The 26,949-nt window shown below is 40.1% G+C and overlaps 1 protein-coding gene across 9 annotated transcripts in view; it reads left to right on the top strand.

The window, feature by feature from the left end:
• Positions 1-25,656, top strand: part of ENAH (ENAH actin regulator) — an 88,421-nt gene extending 62,765 nt beyond the window's left edge. For 5 of the 9 annotated variants that reach the window (XM_033054615.1, XM_033054613.1, XM_033054614.1 and 2 more), the window contains 10 exons: positions 6,804-7,123; positions 8,310-9,110; positions 10,882-11,189; positions 11,436-11,572; positions 11,955-12,009; positions 12,300-12,348; positions 14,338-14,404; positions 20,102-20,180; positions 21,335-21,392; positions 22,192-25,656. In XM_033054615.1, coding sequence (XP_032910506.1) covers positions 6,804-7,123; positions 8,310-9,110; positions 10,882-11,189; positions 11,436-11,572; positions 11,955-12,009; positions 12,300-12,348; positions 14,338-14,404; positions 20,102-20,180; positions 21,335-21,392; positions 22,192-22,229 — 1,912 coding nt within the window. In that variant the 3' untranslated portion in view covers positions 22,230-25,656. The remainder of the gene's footprint in view (positions 1-6,803; positions 7,124-8,309; positions 9,111-10,881; positions 11,190-11,435; positions 11,573-11,954; positions 12,010-12,299; positions 12,349-14,337; positions 14,405-20,101; positions 20,181-21,334; positions 21,393-22,191) is intronic. The other 4 variants (XM_033054619.1, XM_033054620.1, XM_033054621.1 and 1 more) reach the window with 2 other exon arrangements.
• The last annotated feature ends 1,293 nt before the right edge of the window (positions 25,657-26,949 follow it).

Genomic DNA, 26,949 nt, shown 5'->3' on the forward strand with positions numbered 1-26,949 from the left:
ACAGGGATAAAGTAAGTTGGCTGTGTCTGTATCTCCTTCTGTTGGTGTCCAGAAAGCGCATGCAGCTCCTGGTGATCACAAGGTAGCTGCTCTTGTGTAAATGACAACGTGCTTCAGATGGAGCTGAGGTCAGCCTGCATCTGGTGCTGGTGCCTGTGGCTCAGCCAGACTTTGTGTAGCCTGTCTGCAGCCAGCTGCTCCGTTTGTTGCAGTGACTCAGTGGTGGGAGGAGGAGAACCATCATGTGAGATGTATCCTAGTAAGTAGCGACTGTTGGATTAGATAATGCTATCTGTGCCCACATGCTGGGGCTAACAGCATTTGAGAATAAAACTCAAAACATTGCTGTCTTGTTTGTTGCTGCACAGTTGGAGGCAGGGTTGGAGGAGCTCGAGGCAACCCCGAAAGCCTGGATGCACCGGCACTTCAGGGTGAACAGCTCAGTTGGTTTGGATTGATGAGCCCAGCTTTAATTGTAGTTGATGTAATACATTTACTTTTAGAACATCAGCATAGTAGTTATTCCTAGATTTCTTGTCTTTAAAACTTAAAAAAAAAAAAAAAAACAAAAAACGTAAAGCACAGAAAGGTACATATGTTGAGTACTTCCTTAGAACCACGTTTGCTTTCTTACACTGAATGTTTAATGGTAACTTTTAGAACAATAAGTGCAGAATATTACTGCAGTATTTGAAGCCAACATGCTGCCTTCTGGGTGTCATCCTTCTGTGTCTTCTGCCACACTTGTCATTTTAGAAAAAGTAATAACAGCACAAGCAAGAAACTATTTTTCCAAAAAAGCAAAGAAACACCATGTGGGACACAGAAAATCTCCCCTCAACTGTGTTTTTTAATTCCACATTGTTTTTTAATGACTCAAGTGATGGTTTTTGGTGTCTTTTTTCAATACACATTAGTGATATTTTTTTCTCTCCCATTTGCCTTATTTTTGTACCTTTGAGCAGACAAAACAGAGATAATATTCATATTGATCTTTCTGAGTGATTTGATGCCCTGCTTTGACACACAGTTTTTCTGCCAAGAAAGAATGAAATATGAAGTTGGTGTGTTCATAAATGACAACTAACAGCTGTCAAATATAATGTATTATCTGCCTGCAGCTGACCTCTTCACTCAATGCAACAACTACTTCAGTCAGGTCTGTTCCTCAAGATATTTTGTTTTCTGCAGGCTTTGTCTTGGATCTTTGTTTTCTGCAGTGGGTTTTAAAATTAAATACTTTAAACAAGTTTCTGTTCATCTTGGAGTGTCTATCAGCTCAGTGTGTGCCAAATTTGGATGTGATACAAAGATGCCTTTGTACTGTTCATGGAAATACCACTGTTTTTAATGTGTCTGGCTTTGTGACAAGAAGCCTTCCAGGTTCATAGCTGAACTCTGTTATTCAGGTTGATATATGGGCTTCTCAGTGCAGTTTCCTGTCATCTTTTTAGGAAAAAATGTAATGGCTTGATCTCACAGCCAAGAGCAAGGCAAGCTAGTGTTAGGATGCCGAAGATTTATGTGAGTGTACAGCACAACTTCCACTTGAGGAAGCAAGGTGACCTGTCAGAGCAGGCAGCTGTTCACTTTTGCAAGTTGTTTCAGCTCTAAATTTGTTACTCATGTTTTTTTTCTCTTGGTGCCCTTGTTACAGGAGCTCTGGGTTTTGACACAATGGGAGTTTTTTCATGTTTCAGGGTATCCTTGCTCTGGTGGAAGAGTCTTTCCACAAATACAGTAACTTTGCTGCAGGTGACAAAGGTATGGAGGCTTAGATGTGAAAAGTATCCCAGGAAAGGACAGTTTCCCTCTGGCTGTTAAGTCTGCTCTGAAACAGAATATTGTTTTACCAAGTTTCTTCATCTAGTTGAGATCTTGGTCTTCTCTTCAACCTGTATGGTAAGGGCCATATTTTAAGAGAATTAACTGAGGACTCCCATTATTTTCATTGACTATGTTGAGGTCTTCAGCAAAAGGACCAGAGAATCTCATTCACCTTCAGGAACTGAAGTTAAAAAACCCACCTGTTCCCTTCCCCCTCCCCAGCACAGATCAAAAAATAATGGATAGTATTAATTTGAGGTAGCTTCCTAGTTACCCATCACACACACTGGGTTTTGAATGAAGTGGTGCTACTTGCTAAATGGAAAGTGATCTCAGTGTGCATGTGGTGTTGGCTCATTTCATATAATAACAGGAGCTGAGACAGCAGGACTTCTTAATTGTTATTCCTTTTAATGATCAAGAGCAAGCCAGGAAGGCTTTGTGTGTACCTGGGTAAGTAAATTAGCTGCAATTCTGTTTGGCAGTTGTCGTGTATGAGAAATTCTAAACACTTTCACCATCACAGAGTGTGGGGGGATTTTCTTCAGCAGGGATGCAACAGTGTGTGCTTAATTCTGCTCACTGCATTTTTTTTCCCTCCATGTGTTATTTCAGGAATGTAGTCATGCTCCTGCTGCTTGGCTGCCCAAAGAGCTGCAGGATTAATGCTCATATTAAGTCACAAGTTAGTATTGTAAATATGAGTCTGTCTTTATCCTCAGTATCTCCTAGTATCTCCTTAACTGGACAAAAGTATAAGGGCAAGGGGGGAGATAATTTTAAAAGCTGATGCAGTATTAAAGTAAGCTAATTCAAAAACAGCACCACGAAAAACACAAAGAACCTCCCCCAAAACACACCAAAGTGAAGTTTCCCAAAATGCTTTTGACACGTAGCTAATTAAAATCCACAAAGAAAGTGTCATGAATAGTCCCTGTGATAAAGCTAGCAGCTATTCTGAGATACTGAAGGTGACTCTGAATCTAAACATGAGTAACAGTACCTTGTGTGTGACTGACATGTAAAGTTTTGCTGTAGGCTCAGCTATTTAATGTAAATTAGCTTTTAGATTTAATAAGTCACACTTGTAGAATAGTTAGAATAATCACATTGTCTTTGCATCACAAGCATTTCAGTAAGAGACAGCTTTCTGGGGCATTTTGAGGACCTCTTTAGCTTCTTCAAAAATTGTCCTGGTAGCCAGATGTGCTTTTTAAGACTGAAGGATTTTCAGGTGTTGCTTTCACAGCTTTCTTGAACTACCAGTCTTGACATTCAGATGTACTTTCATTGATGTGTGATGACTCTCCTTAATCTACTAATGCTTTTGTCTAATATAATTTGGATCTCCAACAAAATTTTAAAATAAAATTATACTATCTAATGCTAGCTAAACAAAACCAGAGGGATTTAATGCAATTTTTTTTTTGAATAATCAAATGTGGGTTTAATCTTTTTTAGCTGCAACTGTAACACTTGCTAAAATCTAGTGTGTAGTTTATGGAATTCTTTCTTGCTGATTAAGTTGTTTTAAAGCAACTTTATTGAATTGCTGGCATATTGATCTTCTGACCAGTGCACCTTGGTTTGCTATTCAAAAGGCTTGTTAAACTTGTTAAAATGACAGTAGAAATGTAGTGAGGTGTGGTTTCTTTGGGTTTTCTTGGTTTTGTTTGGGTTTTTTTGTTGGGGTTTTTTTGGGGGTTTTTTTGTTTGCTTGTTGTTTTGGCTTTTTTTCCCCTTTGTTGACAAAGGCATGCTTCAGTGACATATAATGAGAAATTATTCTCAACAATGGTGTATTTAATCTCAAGTGTAAGATATGATTGCAAGATATTTTGCTGCCCTCTCTTGGTAGAGCATTTGTATTGTAAGCAAAGTGATTAACTTTGTTCCTGGCAAAAAATGTTGGTTTTATTCCTTATATTTTCTGAAAAAATGGAAAAATAGAGATTCTTTTTAAAAAAGTTAAATATTGCATGACTCAATATTTACTAAAGAACAAGTACTTTATTTTAATTGTGGCTTTCTAAATTATTTTTGAAAGGAAAGTGTTGGACACATTTGATAACTGTTTTCTGCTGCTCTTTGAATAATTTCAGTTCTGCTGTTCTCCCTGTTTTGAGGTGGGAGCAGGGATGCAGGGATTGTAAGGCAGGATGGTGTTATTTCTGCTCTGTAATAATTTCTTGATGTGTAGCAACTAGTTGAGGTTTTTGAACAGGGCACATTAATGAATGGGTGCTGTTGTAGCCCTAAAATCTCACTCCTGAGTCCACAGGCAACTCAAAGTCCAGCACTCTGTAAATTAATTTAGCAGATATTTCCCTTTCTCTGCCCTGCTTCACTTCAGTTGAGTTTTATTTGCCAATTTTATTTCCAGGTTAGTTGAAATTAGAAGATCCATCAGTAATTCTTCATAATCAACCATTGTCCTTGCTACCCTAAAAAACTAAATATTATTAAGGAGCTTTATGACAAGCACCTCACTGTTTCATTTCCAGGTTGCTTATGGAAATATGGAAACATGAAATGGCAGAGCTCTTGGTATGGCTTACTTGGTATGACAAAACAACCTTGGCAGTGCTGCCCTTGTGTGAGGAGTGACCTATTGAGCCTCTATTTCTGTAAAGAAATTAAGAACTTAAACAAAAGAAATTTCCTGGCAGTTACTTGATGTGTTGTTAAACCCTGGGAATTGATACCTTCCAGTATTAGAAACTAAATATTATGTGGAATGGCTATGATCCCAAATGCCATGTCTACATTGTAGGTTTAGGATGAACAGATGTACATTTCTAGGTAGAATATGCTCATTTCTGGCAAAGGAATGCAAAGGAATTATGAAAATAAACAAGGCTACTGTGGAGTCTGTCAGTGTCATCTGCTCTGAATAGCCTTTTAGATACAAACGTGCATCCACCTCTCCCTTATGGGGAAAAAAAAAAAGAAGGAGAATTTTAACATGACCAAGCTGAAGTTAGCCTTAGATGAAAACCCTGTTTTCCTCTATCAACAGATTTAATTTGGGGGGTGGGGAGGGGAAGAACACATAGTCAAACTAGTTTTGTACAATACAGAGCAAACAAAAATGTAACGCCAAAAATAGTTTTAATACCTCATGGAGCTTAAATTTCTGTGATTTATATTATCTTAACATTTATAGAACTTCTCTCCTGGTTCCAAATGTGTATGGGTCAATCACCAGACTTTTTAGTGAACTTTCAGAGGCTAAAAATCAGTCATTTATCAAGCTGAGTTGCAGCTCTAATTTCATGGTGACTGGTCTTATAGCTTTGTTATATGGCTGAGGGAAGAAATGGTAAAGGAACAGAACTGTTTTTTTACCTTCTGATGGATAATGAGTTAAATAGTGAAAAAAGTCCTTTTGAGTGCATAACTGGAACTTATTTGGTTATAGAAATTACGGGATTTCAATTTTTTGTTTTGTTTGTAAAGGAAAAACATTGATCTGAAAATCGGATGGACTTCAATAGCAATAGTTCATGGACTGGTATTTGCAGTTGTGCTGGTATTTTGTGGGCATAAAGGGAGTGAAACAGCTGAAGTTCCCTTCCTTTTCAGAATTCAGTCCTTATGATTCTGTATATACAGCACAGTATTGCCAATGACTGTCCAAATTAAATTGCCCAGTGGTATAGTATAGAAAATACACATCTGGTCGCTTGAGGTGTCAAAATTCAGGTCTCCTCCCTGCTTTCTAGTTAAGAGCTGGCTGTGCTTTTTGTTTGTTGAGAAGCTGTCATCAGTTTGCATCTGAACCATGGCAGAAAAAATGGCTCTGTGCTTTATAGACAAGATTTTCTTTCTAACCATTATGATTTTGCTTTTTTTTGGTTTTTTTTTTATTAAACAAGAATTCAAACAGAGAACATCAACTACTAACATTTTCAGTGTTGTGTACAGACAGGAACATACTGGTCACAGCCGGGAGGAGGATCTGCCTAATTTTTGTTTCAGCAGGGAGTTATCCCCAAGAGATGAAAAAGCTTTGAAAATCAAAAAGCTGTATTTTAACCAACTAGGAAGATATATCTTATAAAAAGCTCTAAAAAAACCTAAAGAAAATATAAAACAAGTTGAGAAGAAAGGATCAAAAAGGTGGTGTATAGCTTTTTCCACTGTATTTTTTTCCCAGGAAAGTCCTTTCAGCCAGCCCAGTGGCTTTGGCAGAGAATTTTGCAAGGTTTCTTCTTACCCTTAGGATATTTCCACTGCCTGCCTTTTACTTGTTTTCCTCCTCTTCACGTCTTCTCCCTCTCTGCTCTGCTTTGCAAAGACTCCCATGAGCTGGAAATCCTGCCAACTCCCTGCAGTGTTTCCTTAGCTGCTGCTCCCTGGATTTTTTTGACCATGTCCAGTTTTCCTGTGCCTTCAGGGTGTTCTCGTGTTGTTGCCAGTTCAGCTGTGTGTTTGTGTTATTATGCAAGTGGGGATGGACACATGTGCATTTTGATGCTTCTGTAAAATCTGGGTAAACTCTACCTGACTAGTTAATCCAAAAACCATAATTTATTTGGGCTGTTCCTTTTTTTAATGAGTATTTGTGTTATTGCTATTTCACTGTACTTCTATTCACTGCTTTGAGTATAAAATACCATGCAGAGAGCAAATGTAACTCCATATCCCAAATTGGGAAGATTGTATCAGTTAGTAAATTAGCAGCATCAGCTTTCTATTCTGACCTCTTGAAGGCTGTCTCTCAGAATGTTCAGTTAGTTAAGAGGGGATTGGATATGTGATTCTTTTTACTGTAAACATAATAAAACTATTATCCAGCTCAGAAAAATGGCATGTTAGAATTAAGACTTCCATGTAGGTACGAACGCTGTGCTTCTGTTCTCGCTGCTGCCAAGATTGTTGATTAGTTTGTCTCTTTTTCCTTTTAACAGTTGCTTGATATTTTTGGTTTTCACTTTGCAGCTTAGTCTCTTTCCTTTTTTTCACGATTGTAGACAGTTACAAGAGCAACAGAGGCAGAAGGAGCTGGAACGGGAGAGGCTGGATCGTGAACGGATGGAACGGGAGAGGCTGGAGAGAGAGAGGCTAGAAAGGGAAAGACTGGAAAGAGAGCGCCTAGAGCAGGAGCAACTGGAGAGAGAACGGCAAGAAAGGGAACGGCAAGAGCGCCTGGAAAGGGAGAGACAAGAGAAGGAGAGGCAGGACCGGGAGAGACTCGAGCGACTGGAACGGGAGAGGCAAGAACGAGAACGGCAAGAACAGTTGGAAAGGGAACAGTTGGAATGGGAAAGAGAGAGAAGAATTTCAAATGCTGGTAAGAATTTAAAAACCCGAGCGTGTTCTACCACCAGGCTGCTCTTTGTGTTTGGGTGATGGAGTGTGAGAGAACCAGCAAATGGCAGTGAGTACAGCTGTGTAGCAACAGTCTTCGTTTTGCTGGAATTCCTTCCATTTTTTTTATGGCAAGAAGTCCAAGAGCTTTGACTTTCCTGTCATAATTTTCCATTAATTATGAATTAAATTTTTTTGCACTATTTGCTCACTCCGTTGCCATACTCTCTGTGTGGAAGAGCTTGAATCATTTTGGGCACCTCCAACATTGCTTAAAGTGTGATGAGTTAAATTTTCTAGATACCTTATCATTGTTTGCTCTGTTCAACAAATGTATTGTCATTTCATAAGTTGGAAAAAAAACCCTAAAAGGTGTCAGGTTGAGTGTGTTAACATAGAAGGTATGTTCCTATATAAGGCAAAGTAATAGTGTGAGAAATGCTTTTCAGTCTGAAGTCTTGCTTAATGTATCGTTGTAGTAACATTTCAGTGAAATGTGTTGTATGTGTTTGTAGATAAGATAATGCACTGCTTGTGGAAACGTATCCAGTGATAACTGAAAGCTTTCTCATTTTGGTAATATAATGGCACATTAGTCAAGTGTTTGGTTGTTCTTCAGTTCTCAAACTCAATTTGCATAAGTCAGCTCATGGTGAAAGTCAAGGAATATTGTGTAAGTCATTTTAGGGCAGAGGATTTTATTGGTAGCTTTATTCCCAGTATTTTCAATATATGCTATGGAGCTTTTTCTGGGGAATAGAGATGACACTTGCTGCCTATGGTAAGAGCTTTATTAGTGGAGTTGAAACAAATGTTAAGATCACTACATTTGCTTGCAGTTTGCAACCAAACAAGAGGATTAAAGCTGGTAAAAGACTGATTGCTCAACCCTATATCTAATCCATCTCACAGATGGGATACGTTCTCTAGAACGTACTTGTAAATTCAAATGTTGGCACAAAAAGAGTTGGTAAAATTTAAGAGCAGCTGTTGATAATGTGTAAAACTTTCCTAACAGTATTTTCACTTGTGCCTAATCCTCTGGTACTAACTGTAGTCTACATTTTTGCGTTTTGTTTGAATGCTGGTTTTGTTGCTTCATTAGCTCCCTTTTTCTCTTTCTCCTTTTTTTATCCTGCCTTTGCTGCTGCTTTCCATCTTCTGTCCAGCTCCATCTTTCGACAACTCCCCGTATAGCACTCCACTTCCTGAATACTCCAGTTGCCAGCCTCCTTCAGCACCTCCTCCATCATATGCAAAAGCAGTCTCAGCGCCAATGGCAGAGGCCACACCGGAGTACGCTGTAGTGACTTCTGCACCACCGACTTCCACTCCCCCTACACCGCCTCTAAGGCACTCTGCATCACGTTTTGCTACATCCTTAGGCTCAGCTTTCCACCCCGTTCTCCCCCATTACGCTACGGTTCCTCGTCCGCTGAACAAAAGTTCTCGGCCCCCTTCTCCCGTCAGTGCCGCGGCGACTTTGCCTCCCAGCACAAAGCCCGCTGCCTGGTCCGTGCCCAGTTTTGCCCCACTGCCCCCATCTCCTCCAGTTATGATAAGCAGCCCACCAGGCAAAGCTACTGGCCCAAGACCTGTCCTCCCAGTGTCGGCTTCCAATCCGGTGACCCAAATGTCCACGTCTCCCACGGCTCCTAACGGGCTTCCTGAAAACCTGGCTTATCCGGTTCCTTCACCTTCTACCTCAGGTCCAACGCCGCCTCCGCCACCTCCTCCCCCTCCACTGCCTTCCTTTCCACCTCTGTCACTCTCTGGACCTCAAGCTTCTCCTTCTCCCAACTCCCCGAATGCCTCGACTCCCTCATCCAAGCCTAGTGTTCTCCCTTCTCCCTCTGCAGCTACCCCTGCCTCTGTTGAGAACTCTCTAAACTCTGTGCTGGGAGACTCCTCTGCTTCTGAGCCAGTCTTGCAGGCAGCCTCTCAGCCGGTTGAAGCTCCGACCCAGCAGGGTAAGGCTTTCTGTTATTGCTACTAATGCGCTAAGCAGGGCAGAGCCCGTGGCTCTCAAAGCCCCCGACTGCCCCCAGGAAGTAACACAGTGCTTCCAAAGCTGCAGCGATTCTAATGCCAAACACCCTTTGGAAAACTGGGGTAAGGGAAATGGAAAGCTCTGTGCCTAGGAGATGATGTTCTGTGGCCTGTCATAAGTAAAATTCTAATTTCTTAAGTACTCGCCTGGTGAGAACAGAGTTTGTTAAATTCTTGCTTGGTAAAGCCTGCACTGTTGGTTTATTTTGAAAGTGGTGCTACCAGGGAGGATCATTAGTTTCCTAATGGCAGTTGACATAGGAGAGCATGTGTGTGGCTTTGGACATGTAAATGACCTTCAGGGAGGAGTAACTCAAATTTAGAAAGTAGTGTGTGACACCTGCAGCATTTCTTTCTGGATAGTGGCTGTATTTTGATACATGGCTGTGTGCACATATATATATGTGTATTTAGATACAGAGACAAGTCTTTCTGCAGTATTTTACCAGTGTAGCTAAGACAACTTTGGACAAAACATTTGATTAAGCAGGTGACTACCTTAATAAACACTCCACCAATATGATAAAAATGCATTTTACATGGTAGTACATGTCTTTGTTAACCTGAATCTGCTTTTACATTGATTTAACAGATTTAGATTGATTTAATAGATGTAGGGCTTTGTACAGAACTCTGCAGTAGCTCTAAAGGTGTGGGCAGGGGTGCTCCTAAGGGGTAAACAACCTGGTACAAGCCATGCAGAATGGACCCTGTTTATATCCTCATCTGAAATGAGGGCCTGAGCTGCTTTGGGATGGAGTGGAAATAGAGTCAATGGCCTCACTTCTAGTATGGAATAAAAGTGTGCACTTGGACAGTGAGTGATGCCAAGAGGGTTTAACAGGCTTTTAAATTTCTGCAGTGGTTAGCAGAGTAGGAAACCAGGAAGACTCGTATGTGAAGTTCTTGCCTTTAGAGATTAAGGTAGTTGTGCAGCATTTTTCCTGCATTATGGCAGTTTGGGCGAGACAGAGGTAGGATCTGTGGAGGTGTGGAGCTGTTGTCTAAGTCAAAATTTCTTAAACTCTTCCTATTATAGTAATAATAATAATACAGTGATCATCAGAATATTATTTTTTCAAAGCACACTTTGTATTTGGATAACAATGTGAATTTAAAGAAGTTAAAGAATGATAGGTGAAAAATAGAGCTTCTTCCCATCAGCTTGAAACATGTCAGTCTTCTAACTCACTAATTAGTGTTTGTATTAAATTATAAAAGTTGATTGCTGGAATTGTTTTAAAGGAAAGATTTACATGCAGCTTAGAAATTATCATTGGCACTCGAACAGTTCAAGAGCTCAGATGTTAGTGCTTGTTAATACAATGAGCTACTGTTCAGCACCATGTGAGCACACCCTATTGTTCCTCCTGCTATGATGCTCATGCCTGACTCGACTCTCTGCCTGTTTCCTGGTGTAAAGTTGTTCTTGGTTGCAGCACAGAACCTGACTGGAGGGGTTTCATGTAAATGTCTGTGGAACTGTCTGATCTCTCACAGCATACTGTGTCAAATTTTTAGGACATTGAATAAGCATGCTTTTCTCCTGCTGAAATTCAGTGTTTTCTTGCCCAGTATCTTACCAGTTTTAATGTCTCATACACCGAGCAAAAGAACTACCATTTCAATGAAAGCAAGACCTTTGTTTTCTAAATCCTTAATGTCTTCTGTTTGTTTTCACTCTGACACTAGGTGTTGTCCAAGGACCACCTGCACCTCCTCCTCCTCCTCCCCTGCCCCCTGGCCCAGCTCAGTCTTCAGTGGCAGCCCCACCTCCTCCTGGCCCCCCACCACCTCCTCCACTCCCACCTTCGGGGCCTCCGCCGCCACCGCCGCCGCCTCCTCCGCTGCCCAGCCAAGTTCCTTCCGTTCCCCTGCCACCTCCTGCTCCCCCCCTGCCAGCCTCGGCGTTTTCAGCGGGATTCGTGTCCGAAGATAATCGCCCTTTAACTGGACTAGCAGCTGCACTTGCTGGAGCCAAACTTAGGAAAGTCTCACGGGTAAATATAACTCTGGTTTCTTTTTCCCATTCCTGTCCCTGCTTCTAACCTTTGTTCAAGGTTAACAGCAGTGTCAAGATATTTGAGGTTGGCTTAATTCATGAAGAAAAAAGCATTACAGGATGTGCTGCCAGCCCATGCCGTTCTTTGTGCAGTTGTGTCTTTCTTGCACGTGAACTTTGCTGGTTTCACGAAGTCAGCTCTCATTCTGTTGGCACATCTGCTCTCTTTCTGTGCACTCTGAAGGGTGAAGACTCCTCCAGTTCGAGTGGAGGAGGAGGAGGCTCTGCTTCATCCAAAACAGATGGTGGCCGTGGAAATGGACCCCTTCCCTTGGGAGGCAGTGGGTTGATGGAAGAAATGAGCGCCCTGCTGGCCAGGAGGTGAGGAGCTGTTCCTGCTCTGCTCCAGCTGCTTAGTCATCACACAGGTGGGATTTGGGCTGCCTGCTTGCAGCTGGCTGAGGATCAGATAGACAGCAGCTCGTGGTTGCTTTGAGAAGCTGATCATGTTTCATGAATAGCCATTTTTACTTGAGTGTAATCCAGTACTTCTGTGTAAGCCTTTGTGCAGCAGTAGGGGAGGGCATAGAGACTTCGAGTTGCACAGTTGCTTTGGCAGGAGGGCTTTGCCTTTGAAGGTGTTTTGAAAGTACTTCTCAAAACACTTATTTTCATGAGGCTGTGTAAGTCTTTAATTGCAGTAAACAACATTCTTCCATCTTAAAGCCATGATGAGCCTGGTAACTGTTGTCTCTGCTTACAGGAGAAGAATTGCTGAAAAGGGATCAACAGAACCAGAGCAAAAAGAAGATAAAGCTGTGAGTTGAGAAATTTTATCTAATTCACATTACTCAATACAAGGATTATCAGAGAGATACCAGTGGTGTACATGAGATTATTTATACTGTATCAATATACACACAAATAATCACTACTTTGTGAAGCGATTGCTCATTTTCTATATGCAGTTGAGCAGAACCATTTTAAATAGATCTAAAAACTGAAATATTTAAACAGTTGAGATTGACTCTTGTGAATCTAACTGATTATAAAGACTTATTTTTCTCCCTCCTTTCTCTGTATTCCCTCTCATCTCCCTTTTAATCAGGAAGAATCAGAGTCTTCATCTTCTAAGGTTTCTTCAACAAGCACACCTGGTAAGTAGCTCAGGTTTGTGAACTCTGGGACTCTAATGCTAAAATATAGTGACAAATCTCAGCTCTGCTGAATTTTGGAGCCTGCCTTTTCTCTTCTTTGGAGCCTGGGGTTTTGCTGTAGAATGGGCCCTGGTTCAGAAGATGATGGATAAAAAGGACACAAGTGAATAAAGTATATAAGTGCAGAGTGTTGAAATTGTTTGCCCATGATCCCTGTGCTGAAGAGGCAGTGTTTGGAGCTGCATAGCCAACACCCCTGCTGCAGTCAGTAAGGAAAACTTGCACATTCTGCAGTTGGCCAAGAGGTACTGTCAGCATGCACATGTATTCATATTGTAAATTATTGTCTCTCAAGAGACACCTGTAAAAGTGGGGGGCTGTGCCATATAACCCTGCAGTTTGTCATCCCAAAAAGCAGTGGAAGCAGAAAGGAAGTAACTGGGTAATGGATATACCAGCATTCAGTCTGTTCCAGCTTCCTCTGCTGATTTCTTGCCCATGTGTACACTTCTCTAGATGATTCAACCACTTGATGATGTGCAGGCCTTAATATTGAAAACCACTGCTGTAGTGTGAACAAAACCCAGGTGACACCTGGCTGGGGAATAAAAAGGAGTGCTAGGAGTTATGTGTCCAGATGGAAATAACTGACAAACTTAGTATTGAGGTACAGGCACTCATCTGGAGAAGTCAGACTGCAAGGAAATAAATGACATCACACAAATCAAGTTTTTCACACACAAACCCTTTTTTTCCCCCTCTTCTTTTAAGAGAGTCTGCTTCATTCTGTTAAACAGAAAGGACATTAGTCTTAGGAAAATGACTGCTTTTGGAACACTTCTGATAATACGGGCCCAAAAAGAAGGAAATTTAAACAAGTGGAAGTGGTTCCTTTAATTGGTGGTGATAAGAAGCCTCATCAAACCTGTTGAAAATATCAAATGCATTTAGAATTTGACTGTTCCATTCCAGTTGAGAAATTTTCTTCGTTTCTTGCTGTGAGATGCTCTGGTAATGCTGAGTCTCATCACTGGAACAGGTCTTAAAGTGTTTTAAGAGGAATGCTTGGTATCCTTGAGCAAACTGCAGCCACAGCAGAAGTTTCTCAATTTTGCAGATACAGCTAAAATCCTGCTGAAATAACTCCTATGGCAGGACAAGTCCTGAAGACTGGTGTATAAAATTAAGGTTAAGGCTTATTACTAGCATAAGTAGCCTGTACTTGGCTGGGTTACAGACTATGCATGCAGGCTTCTGCAATTTAGATATTCTCAGTATCCAGCTGCATCCCAGGAATTTTCTGGTCAATATGAGCTCTGAAAGGGCCTTTCTGGCTCTGTGCTTGCCCAGCTTAGCAGAGCTAAGCAATATGAAAGAAAGGGAGTAGACCAAACAAACTCCAGATCTGAAATGAAGAGTGATAAGATCAGTGGCACACTGAGGTCCTGAGTAAGTAATGATAGCGACTAATAGCAATCCACACTACAGAAAGGCTGTTTAAACTTGTGCAGCTTGTAAGGAATGAACCTTCTTCTTTCTTGTTGCTGAAATGTATTCCAATTGTGTCAGGTTGTGTCTGCTGGCACGTCACTGAAACTGGCACTGAAATGCTTTTCTATCATTAACAGTTTAGGAAAACTCCTTTAGCTTAAAAACCTCTCCCTCAAGTATTTGAAGCTGACTGGTTACAGAATTCCATGTTTCACAACTGAAGCAGTCCAATACATAAAGTATAGGCAGACCTTCTTCCAGATGGTTTAAGATTTAAATGGCATTTACAGTGTCTGGGAAACCAGTGAGGCTTTGAGATGCTCTCACTTGATGCCTTCACAGGTGAATATTACAGGAGGTAGCTTAATATGAAAGAGCTAAAGCAGTGTGGTAAAAACACCCAGTAGCTGACTTGAGTTGCCAGGTGCTTGAGGTTTCACATAAATTACCCAGTGAATAGGAAAAGACAGTTTTTAATCTTGTCACTCTGTTTTTCAGAACTCACAAGAAAGCCTTGGGAAAGGACAAATACAGTGAATGGAAGCAAGTCACCTGTTATTTCCAGGTACTCCCCTTTTGTACCAGCTGTCTTTTCCTTACATTTGCTCTTGGTGCACATTTTGTTAAAGATACGGGCTAGAATAGTGAGGATCATCTTGATACTGTAAAAATAAAATGTATGGGTTTAAAATTGCCAGTGTGAAACTGCTTTGAGCAGTTTTAAGTAGCATTGAAGGGTTACTTTTGAAGAATGTTAATAATTGAAATTTTTAACAGTAAAATCAAAATTATTACCCAAAAAGTTTAATAAGGTGCATATTTGCCTACAGCAGTGTTTTAATTCTTTGTTTTGAAGTCTGAAATTTCCTGCAAGGTGAAACCAAATTCAGTTCACATATTCAGTAGTAAATCTAGAGAACAGGTGTTCTTTCTATTTCTCTGCTGCTCATAGAATGCCTACGTGGGTATTTAAACCACCTTGGTAAGATTTGGTTCTGTGACAATTTTCAGTACCTCTTGTACCAATCTAACAAAGTCCATCCTAAAGAAGTGTAGAAATATTTTACATCCTTCAGTGCATCAACCAGTCTTTGGTAACTTGTCAGCTGGAACTTGGGTAGGCAGGGTTTGTTCTGGTAGGCATTTCAGTAAATGAAATGGTTGCTTTAGTGATTTTTGGAAGTATATTTAATTGTTATTGACTTTAAGCTGAAGACTTGTGGTTCATTTAGAATTCCTGTGTATTGTGTATAATTCCCTTACCTGAAAAAGTTACCGGAATTTCTTGAGAGAAAACAAAAGAACGTGTTCAACTTGGGAATGCTGTGTTTGAAATCACTTGAATTCTCCTTAAAATTTGGCTGTTGGAAACAGTTACAGAAGATTGGGTGATCAGAAATTGTTCTCTGAGTGGCCTCACTTGTAGTTGAGGTTGCCCTTGAGGTCTTCGGTTCTAAAATGCAGCACTAAACATTCTCAGTATCTTTCTCTCTTTTAGAATAAATCCAGGGGTTTCAGGTGTCTGCAGCCTTGGTTCTGGTCGCTTGGTTTGTTTTTTCTAAAAGCAGGTGCCCTTGGTGGTGATGTTCTCTCTGCTGCATTGCCAGTGTAATGAAACACCGCATCACCTTTGGCCTTGACCTTCCCCTGCCCTCTTCCTCCTCCTCCCCAGTAGGTCTGACCTGCTTTAACCAAGGTCTCTTGTGCTGATACCTTGATCTGCTTCAAAACGTGGTGTTGCGGGGGAACAGAAATAATTGGTGTAAGGAATCCTGAAGAGCATGTCAGAGTTCATATTGTGCAAGACAGTTGCTGATCTGGCCCTTTGGCTCTAGATACTTTCTTCAAATTGCTTATCCATAGGGTAAAGGGATTAATAAGTAGGGCAGCTCTCTCTGATTCTTTTGGGGAGTCTGGAATGTTCTGAAGTCTTGATTCTACCTGCCTCTACTGCAGTAGGTTCTTGTAAACTGTTTCATGCATCCAGTTTCTCTGATCTTTTTCCAGCTGGTGAAATTCAGAGGGCTGAGGTCTGTTTAAAATTGTTTTCTGACCTAGAGAAGTAAAGAGGATTTTTGAGGTTTCTCTTAGATGTATTGGGGCACTCTCTCCATCAAGCTTTTGTCTTCATTCATCCTGTGGAAAATCCACTGATGGAACTTAATTTCATGTGCACTTCCCTGGGTATATACTCTAAAAGTACTTCCAAAATAAGAATTCTGTGTTTATTTAACGTCAGTGTTCTTCTCCAGTGCTGTCATAACCTGTTGGAAGGTGCCATAGCACACACTTCACACCTGCTGATAGAATTTTCTAGTCAATGTTGATGGCTTGCTCTGCCAGGATGAGGAAAATTTCATGGAAAGAGAAGGTGTTAGAAGCAGTCTCTGTTGAATATCCTTGTATTTTTCTTAATTCTCGACATTTGCCAGCTTGCCAAGTCTCTCTCAGCGAGCAGCTTGTTCAAGTAGCTTTGAGTCAGTGAGTCAAGGGGAGCTGCTGTTGGAAACACTAATACTGTGTTTGCCAGGAGGGGATTTCTTTCACCTGCTAGGGCTGAAGAGCCTGCTCCTGACCTCTGCAGGGAGGGTGTGAGTCACTGACAGGGATTAAGCAAGCACACTCAAGAAACTGGCAAGTCAGCAAAACTTTCTCGTCAGAGCTTCCACAGATGTAGATGGTGTAGTTGTTGTTATATTCAGAATGAATAAGTGTTTTCCTGTCTAAAATCAAGCAGAAAAGACTTGAGCTGTGGGCCTTTAATATTTCCTGAAACATGCATGTAGAACTCTTGAATCTACTGAAACCCCATGGTGTTTAAGGTGCTAAAACTGAACAAAATTAAGACAAATTATAGCTTTTAAAGGTAGTGTTTCTCCCCCTAATAGACGGGAATCTCCATGGAAAAATCTGCTTGCTTCTGAAAACAGGTTCTATGATTCATTAAACAGGTATCATCCTGTTGGGATTTGAGACTTCCTTATAACCCCTTTGACCAATTCAGGGTTGGACTTTTTCTACACGGGTTAGTAATCACCACATGCACCAGCAGGTTCCTCCTCCTCATTTTGCTTGTCCAGTTGAGCCCACTTTTGGTCTGGTTAAAAGCAGATGGTGTCAAAGGCAAGTTGAGATAGCTTAAGAACCAGGTACGAAGTCATATAAAATACTGGTTTTCTGGCAATCTCCACCATTTGCAGTGTTTTAAGAAGAGTTTTCAAAACTCTGAGTTCAGATACAGAAGAACAGGAATTAATTTTCTAGGTGTTTTCACATCTGCTTTTTGATTAAAGACTTCTTAAACATAAATTAATGTTTCTGTTTGGAACATATTCACATTAGTTAACATCAAGTGTATTTTTTGCTGGAGATCTAAGTTTCACTCTCTAGTGGTCATAAAGTACTGACATTGAAACCTTTCAGGTTTTGAGAGCTTTCCAGAGGTGAATGTGTTCCAGAGCCCCTCAGAATTACTGAGTCAAATTCCAGCTTTGTTTTTCATGAAAGCACTCGTTGTGGTGATTACTTAATCTTTTTGTATGAAAAGTTCCCCTTTTAGCTACTTATCTTGGGTGGTGTATTCTGCATGTTGGCATGAATAAATCTTTCCTTTGCATGCTTGATTGAAGGTGTGTTAGGGACTGTCAGGGTTGCCTCTCTGTCCTGTTAGGCAATGCTATGAAAAACCACACGGGAGAGCTCTTTAGCCACTTTGGGATCGAATGGCTGGGAAATTTTTATTCATTAAATTTTAGTAGTTAATGTTTTCCTAAATGACAACTGCATTCAGGCTGAAAAAGGAAAAAATTAGCATAATTTGAGGAGGAGCAGAGTTATATTTTCTTGATATTAGGAATTATCTATTTTGCTAATGATGGTATTTCACTATTTGAATTAAGAATGCCTTGCATTTTGGAAAGAAAAAAGGGAGCACATTGTCAAGATTGAGAGAAGCTTTCCTGTGGAGATTTTTAACAGATGGATTGCAGCAGTAGATAGTTATAATGGGTAAAACTGACTTTTTGTTCTAAAGATAAGAAGAAAAGGAAACAGTTTGTGTTGAGCTTTTCTTTGAAGCCATCTTATTAATACATTAAACTAATAAGTATTTTTTTTTAAATATTAAAGTATACTATTGGTTGGGTTTTTCCATTAAGGCAGGTGCTAGCTGCCTGTTACCAGTTGTCAGGAGCTGCATTTAAGAGGATTTTTTTCAGTCATGTTGAATAAATGCTGTCATGCCATAGTGTATGGGAACAGAACTATAGTCAATGGAAATTATCAGAAACTGTACATGAACTGTCTGAAAATCTCAGCTGTTCTGCGTGGAGTAAGTCAGGGCTTGCAATTTCAGGTGTAAACCGCAAGTAACTCTTTAAATGCCAGATACCTGGTGAAACAGCAATTGCCAAAGATCTCAGCTGATGAATGCTTTTGAGCAAGGAGTTCTTTCATCCTAAACTAAGCACTGTAACACGTAAAGAGTTTTGTAAAAGATCCTAAACTGTGGTTTGCCTTCATAGCATTCGTGCTCACAGTAGTTCTCTGGTGGTTGCAAGGTGAATTCTATTTTCCAGCTTCTTTCGCTATCAAATTATTCAGTATTTCATCTTCTGTCTTACTTGGGGGGTTGTGTGTTTAATTTTGCTGTATTTCAAGCAATAGTAATTAGCAATTTCTCTCTGGGAACTTAAACTGTGTGAACTTCAGTCTTTACAGCTGTGACAATTGAGGTTTGTGATCCCAAGGGAAGAACAAGTAGCAAACCAACATTTTGATGTGACTCCCTTTTCTCTTGGGAGTCACATTATGAGTGTTCTTCAGTTAGCAAGTCAGAACATAGTCCTGTCAGGTTGTAAAAGACAGCAAGACAACCTAGTGTGAGGTTCATTCAGCTCTTACTGAACAAAACCAGTGTAATAGGATAATTTCCTTATGGCTAAACTCCTGTCTTTTAAGGGAAGATGCATGAACGCTCAAGGTAGTGATTTGGTAAAACAAATGAAGAAATAAAGTGGGTTTTTTTTGTTCCTATCCACCTTCATTTCAGTAAATCAGCCTGCACCCTTATGTAACAAATGCAGAAAAATGCAGTGCTAAATGAATTCCTCCTATGTAGGAATTTTGAAGGGACACAGAGTGTAGGCCAGGCTATTTTGTTCAGTGATGCCACATACAAGGGCAATGAAATATGACCCAGCTTAGTCTACTTTATACCCCACCCTTCCTTGAAGTTAGCATACTGTGATAATTCTAAACATCAGGGAAACCTCCTGAGGATGAATTGTCAGGAATTTTATCAACAGCTTCTTCTTGGGTTGAAGTTTTTTAGGTAAGGGAGGGAGAATACTAGCCAATATGTAAAATGTGTTTAAGAATAGCAGAACATTCCTCCCTCTTTGGAGAACTCTTTTGGTATTCCTGCTGTGAACATCCAGGCTCTGTCTCTGCTCTTAGCTCTAGTAAGTCCATGAGTCTGAGTTACCCCTTGAATGAAAGAGGAGATGAGGAAAGAGAAGTGGAAAGGCAGGAAACTCCCTTTTTTTGGAATCTGTATTAAAAATGCAAGCTGATATGGGTAAGCAAGTTTTTGATGTCTGAAAGAGAGTATTTCATAAGTAAACATCAAACATGAAATATTCCAAAACATGAGAACTTCCTCTCAAGTATCACCTGATTAATCTTGCTGCTGTTACAGTATTTGCTTCCAGTAGCTTTAGAAAGCAACTGGTGGCTTAACTGAGGTTGCAGAGGAGTTGGATAATGTAGCTTGGGTCTGTCAGCTGTGGAAAACCTCCCAGGCTGATTGCTCAGCAGTCATACAGCCAGCATCAACATGCAGTCATTAGTTAGTGGGAATGCTTCCTTGGGAGAGCCTCTTTTGAATGAGCAAGCAGTTAAAAAAGGAAAGTACTTGACATTTGAAGGCATTCAGCTTTTCATGCCCATTATGAAGAAATCAGAAACCACTGACAGTGAAATCTGTCTCCTGCTTTGAAAGTTCTTGTTTTGAACTAATAACTCTTATGGTAATTAATGTTTCCAGCGTGTGGAAAACATTCTTGGGTGTTGCTTTCTACTCTGTGTGGTATTTTGGGTCTGCCTGATTTTTCCCATCCTCCCACTCCCAACTATTTTTTTTTTCCATTCTGATTTTTAGAGTGTTTTTATTAGAAAAATATCAGCAATTTTGATGGGAGAGTCCTATGTATCCTGTAATAATGAGCAACCAGTAACTCATGGATGTGTTTTTGTGCTGCAGACCAAAATCTACACCAACAGGACAGCCCAGTGCCAACGGAGTACAGTCAGAAGGTCTAGATTATGACAGATTGAAGCAGGTATGTGTATGATGCTTTAAAAAAAGATTATAAGTGATATAAAGACTTGCTGCTGTCCAATACCAATTTTTAAATGTTTTGTTGGCCAGTTCCAAAGTTAAGGATTTAATTACTAGTTGTCATTTTTGCCCAGGCATGTGTCAGTATTCTCTGGAGCTGGAGCTGTAGGATGGTGGCTTAGACAACCCTGTTAGTTCCTCACAAAGTTCCTACTTTGCATTAGGCAGCACACACAGGGTGGTGTTGACATTGCAGATGGAACTGGGAAATCAGTTTGCCTGGAAAACCTTTCCTTCTCTTCTCTGTACCCAAAGAAGCAGCAAGCTCTTGGGGCAGCTCTAGCAGAGCGAGTATCTCCATGTTTTAATGTCAGGTGTGAGCACCTGTGGTCACAAGTTTGGTGGTGGAAGAGCTTCCAGGGATGCTATCTTGTGTAGCTGAAGAGTAGAGGAATCCTGTGGGAATGGGTTGGAGGTGAAGGATCTCCAAGTGAGTCCCTCCCCAAGTGGGGAGAGTGCAGGCTGCAGCTGGGTGGGTAATTCTAGAGCCACCTTTACTTTGGTACCTGTTTTTAGTTGCTTCTAAACCATTGTCCCCATGCAGTGGTTGGCTTTAGGTTGGGTTATGGATCAGTTTTGGTTGGCTCTGGATTGGATCCTGGCTCAACAGATAGTTCTAGAGTGGCTTCTGGCCTGGTGAGTGGTTCTGGAGGAGCTCAGAGGAAAGGATGGAAAAAACAGCAAGCAGGGGCAGCACTTCACTCTGTTCCCTTCATTCCATCACATTCCACTGGGACTGGGACCTTGATACCTTGATTGCCCTTTTTTTTTCCTTGGAATACTTCCTTGGCTTGTGGTGTTTGGATTCCACATCACATTTCTCATTCTTATCCCTTCTCCTCCCATAAATTCTACAGGAATCAATTTGTGGCACTTCTAGGACTGTTTTTTCTGCATTGTACTGCACTAAAAATGTTCTATGGATGCCTTGGGTTTTGAGGATTAACTTGGAAGCTGAGGGGTGGGTTATGCATCTCAGAAGGGTTAATGGGAAGGATTGTAGTGGGAGAATTCTGGATTTCTCTCCACAGAAATGTACAGGTAGCAAAACTAATCTTTTTTCTAATCTGTTATTTATGCTCTGACATATTTTAGGATATTTTAGATGAAATGAGGAAGGAGTTAACGAAATTAAAGGAGGAACTCATTGATGGTAAGTATTGCTCTGTGCAGTGCTGCTGCTCAGTTCTAGAGTAGCTGCAGGTGCTTTAAAATGTAAGTACAATATGTTGATAGCCTGAGAGTGATTTATTGGTAAAAGTAGCTTTGTTTTTCATCTGATGGCAAACCACTGGTGCCAGACCTGTTCCAATTGATGTGCTTCAGTGATTTCTCTCCTGGAGGTTTTGTTGTAGTAGAACATTGACACCAATGTGTCTTTTAAGAATGGTTGAAGTGATGCTGTATTTGAATGATTTGAAGTTATTCTTAGTGTATCATGTAGTGGTGGGTGGGTTATTTTTAAATAATCCAGAGCTGCTGAGGTACATGTTTCAAAATTAGTAATATTCAGAGGAGAATTGTGCTGCCAGCTTTCAGTTACCTCTTTGATCTGTAACATAAGAGTCAAAGAATAGATTTCTCACAGTTCTCATTTTTATTATAACAGAAGCTATTTTCCTGTATAATCTTCTGTACTTAAGGGAAATCACTGAGAAAGCATAATCTTAAAGATCCACCTGTCAGGAATGAAATAAAACTCTGTGTATGATTTACTACCTTGCTGGAGGTGGGAACTAAAAATTAAGATTTTAACATAAATTTTACAGGAGGAAAAAAGGTGGTGCCTGGTTGATAATGCCACTTGTCTGAAGCCACATGGGGCTGCCTTAGGTGTTGGGTTATTCATGTTGTGAGAGCAGGATGAGCCTGCTTTGAGGGGTCAGTTGTGTGTTCCAGCTTCCTGCCCTGACTTTATTTGATTTGCTAACTCTGTCTCTGTCTCTCTGCAGCTATCAGGCAGGAACTCAGCAAGTCCAATACTGCATAGAAAGACTCGTACTAAGCTGATGTGACTCTTTAACTTGATATAAAACTGACTACGTTTTGTGAGCTGTTAGAAGACAACGGAGACAGACAAGACAGACACTTGGAAGGAGGGAGAAACAACCTATTCTGAAAAGCTTCAGACACATCACTCTGGTGATAATGCTATTCCCCTCCTAGTTTGCAGCTTTTTTCTGACCTTTACAGCAGGGTGGAAAAGACTCTTAAAGTTACTGTAATGATTATGCAGAAATTCCTACATCTATCAGACAAGATCACAGTGCTTTGAAGTCTACTCATGTCAAGATAAAATTGCACATGTTTCAGAATTTGTTGTTAAGACAGAAAAAAAAAAAAAACAGGGAAAAGCTTGGGAAGGCTTTTCAGAGAGGTTTTCTTTATTAATGAAGGAGTTAGCAAGTTATACTGTTGTACTTCAAATGTATCTCAGGTTTGTCTTCCTATCATATCTGATATTTCCATGAGTAATTTAAGAGCTCAGACGTGTAGAGGTTCGGTTCACAAGACAAGGAACAATTAGAGACGCGTGCTTTTAAAGGGCAATATTTGTAAGTAAGGGTGACCTAGACGGTGATGACATATCAAGATTTTGGAATTTTATGATAGGAAGCCTCTCTAGTTAGCCTTCATGCAATTTTCTAGGAAAATAAAAAGAAAAAAAAGCAAATACAGTCCAGAGTTTAAAGATGTAGATGCCTTCCTACATTGTTACGATGCTTTACCAAATCTAAGACTTCGACATAAAGCGAATCAGCAGTCAAATGTAAATCATTAGTATGTTGTAGATTTACAGTAGATTTTGGGGCTTTTTTTAGATTTATGCATGTGGACATTTTGTAATGTAACACAACACAGCCAGCTTTTTAATTAAAAGAAAAATTGCATGTCACAGAGTAGCCTTTTCATTTGTAAGGCTTAATTTATGCCCAGAAAGATGTGGGAAGAGGGAGGGGGAAGGTGACACATTTTTATTACTTTCTACACTTTTTCTTCATCTTACATGCATGTGTAATAATGAGGAAAACATGACTTTTATCAGTAACCATGTTAATGGAACCAGGTACTTGATCCTTTTGTATCTTTTTTCAGTTTTCTATTTGAAATTCAGTAATAACTTCCAATAATTGTTCTGAAACTCCCAGGTGAACCAAACTCGTTTCTCGGTGAGAGAAAAAAACGTTGTAGGCATCTGACTTGCTGAGGATGCCTCTGTGTAAGTGCGTTGTCCTTCACCTTTTCACCATGACTCTCTGCTTCACTCTTTTCTGAGACTCCTTTTTTTTTGGTTGTTTAATGAAACAGAGCAGCAGTAGTTACCTGAGAATGATCAGGTCACAGTAAATGGCCCCTTCTCCTCCTGATTTATCTGCCACCATCCTTTCAAAAAAAACTCAAAACCAACAAAAACCCCCATAGCTCAACACAACAAACCCTGAAAAAAACCAGCAATGATATGCTATTGGTTTTGCTCAACAGTTTGAGAATTGTTTTTAGGGGACATGATACCTCTCTCTCTCCCAGGGTTTTCAATCTTGAGTGTAAATTTTTTGTTTTTATCATTTTGTTTTTTAATGTGGTAAAGTTCAGCGGAATAGAAATTCTGCAAATTGGCTCTGCAGTGCTTTGGACAAGGAATATGGATCAAAATCTTCCCTTTTCCTTTGCACTGTCCATTTTTCCAAGCCATGTTTGCTTTGGAATCTGTGCTGATCCAGAAGAAAAGTTTACTTACAACTTGTGGAGACATTTGCTTACAAGTACAGGCAGCTCCATTCATTCCACACAGATGCTTTCAATAACAGACTGTCTAGAGTGCTGAACACCAAAGCAAAACAGCACTTAACAGCTTCAGAAAAACTTCAACAAGAAATTTTTCTCCCATTCAAACACTGCCTGATCTTATTAGGTTCAGATTCTAAGGGAAGATGACAGTGAAAGTATTGCATAAATACTTTTTTTGTTTGGTTGGGGTTTTTTTTTAATAAAGAGGAGAAACAACATCACTTTTCTGCATGCATTTATTGAAGGCATTAAAAAGAAAAAAAATCCATAGTAAGCTTGTCAAGTACTGTTTTTCTCAAAACAAGAGGAGGCATTTTCATCTTTGTTGATGTAGCTTTTTGTTTTACAGACTTTTTGAGCAGTAAGGATGTTTACCCTTGTCAGAAATCATGTTTGATTCGTTTCTAGGAGGGTTCAGGAGTTACATAGTGGAATAGCATGGATGGCTATAAGTGGTCCAAAATTAAAGGCTGAACTTCTAGATTGTGCAAGGAACTGGCTTATGCACTAAACGTTTTGTGCCTTGGTCTACAATTAACATGATTTCTGTTTAAAAGGAACAGATGTTGTCTTTTTGTGCTGCTTCTACGTACATACTTTCTGTAATCCCAACCTGCAGAACTGGTTCTTTCCAGAAAATTGGATTGAATTAAAGATTACTGTAGACATTTCCTGACCTACTGACAGTTGCACCATTTCCAGAGATTTCAGTATTGAAAATGAACTGCAGAAGCTACGATTACTTTGCTTACTGGTGACTAAGTTCTTTAAAAACCATATTGTGGTGGTTCTGTGCTTTTGTACAACGGATGTCTTAAGCTGAGGGCAGTTTAAGGGATCCTTCCTAATGCCAGGAGGGCGTTGCTTTCCTCAACACTGTGATCTGACCTGTGATAAACCTGCACTATAGACAAGTGGCTACCGAGTCAACTGCAAACCAACTGAATGTAAAACCCTTAGTGCTGGTGCTGAAATCTCTTCAGACAGTCATAATGATTTCCAGTTCGTTGTTTTAAAAGTTATCAAGTGTCAAAGACTGAAGCTGTTCACTAATGAATGTTGACTTTTCATGCATTTAGGTTTACCTTCTTTTTAGTTTCTCAGTTCATTCTCTGCTATTTTTATCATATTGTGTCATTTTAAATTTCTTACATGCTAACGTTTTGTTTGAGCGAATGAAATAAAATTGCAATATATACATGTTGCCACCATTTATTTCTGGAACCTCATAGAAGACTCTCTGAGATTTACTACTCAAAATCCCCAGATTTTTAATGACTGTGATCATTCCTTACTCCTTGATTCCACCTCTCCTTTCTGTTTCTCCATCAGAAGATCCAGTAGAGAACAATGAAGACTTAACCTTATAAAGAATGTAACTGCAGGGACTGTGTACGTTCATGAATGGTAACTGCTGTACATAAATTAAAATTAATTTCAAATGTATGATGTGATTTACATTCTCACGTGGTATATACACACTTTGGTCTCTGTATCCACAGAGAACGTGGGAGGAGAAGGAAAGACTTGGGGGGGAAATAATTGCAGTCGGTCTGACTTCTTCTCTTGCTGCTTTTATGTTCATGACTTTTTTTCAATACTGGTAATAAAGCAAACCTACCATGGCAGATCATTAGAGGTTTCTGTGCACTAAGGACAGTTTTGCTCAATTTATCTTACAGCAGAATACTGAGCAGAGCTGTTCAAATGTCCTTGACTTGACATCCTGAAGCTGTACTTCACCGCTGCTGTTGTTTTGGCAAACTTTGCCACATTTGGCACCAACCTTAATGAGTTATAAAGGTTTGGGGTTTTTTAAATAAAATTATCACTAGATTCTAAAATGGTCTTCTGTTCTTGGGGCAGTGTTCAGGCACCAAGTGTAAACATTTCTGATTTAAATGTCCTAACAGTGTCACCAACTTAGTCCATTGGTGTCAAGAGATGGATGGTAGCAACTTTTGAAAGTTTTGTATTAAAAGGTAGGGAGGTGGTCTGTGGTTGATCAAAGTGGGGATTGTCATGGGCTCTTCTGAAAATGTTTAATTGGGTTCAGTTTCAGCACTGAATATTACTTGCCAACGTCTTCTACATCAAGTCCTACAAAGAAAGCGCAAAATCAAGAAGATGCCCTCAGTTTTCAGTAGGTGAACAAGATGGGAAGCAAGCACTGGCTTTTTACCAAAGACTTTACAATTCCTTTTGAGGCTGTAAATTTTCTGGATTCTGTAGGCTGTTGCTGGGCAGGAGGTGATGGAAAGAAGGTCAAAAGGGAGAAGTCAGTGATTTTGGAGGATCTGGAGCCAGTTCAAAGTTCTTGAAGAACAGACTAAAGAGCACTTAAATTGTTTGTCTTGAGGAATGGTTTTGGGAAATGTACATGTGATCTGGGAGCCTTAAGGGAGAGAGAAGTAGTATGTTAAATCAATGCTGTCACAGCATGTATTTGCACATTCAGAAGAGCATATTTTTAAGTCAGCCTGTAGGAGGGCCTACCAGGAGTTATTTATTTTACCACGGTGAAAATGAGACGAAGTTGATACAGCAGGAGATATATTCAAGTCAGGCTAGGTTTATAATCTTCATTACAAACATGTGGAATAAAAATTGATGTAATTTACCAACATATGGCAGAGGAGAGGTTCTGGATGTTGGAAAAGCTCTGGCAAACCTTACAGTGAAAGCCCAGTCTGCAGGATACCTGGTGATCAGCATCTTCCATTGCACAGGGCTTTCCTCGGGTTGATGGCAGTCACAGTGATGCTGAAAGCCAAGAAACTTTGGGAATTGCCTCCCTTTTATAGCTGGATCCCAGTTGAACTGTCATTATGTGTTATAGAACCTGCTGTCCTGGATCTTAGTGAGTATTGCTCTCATGTCCTACTGATGAACTGTTCAGTAGAGAAGATGTGGAGCAGCTG

The sequence above is a fragment of the Catharus ustulatus genome, chromosome 3 (genome assembly GCF_009819885.2).
Source record: "Catharus ustulatus isolate bCatUst1 chromosome 3, bCatUst1.pri.v2, whole genome shotgun sequence".
Lineage (NCBI taxonomy): Eukaryota > Metazoa > Chordata > Aves > Passeriformes > Turdidae > Catharus > Catharus ustulatus.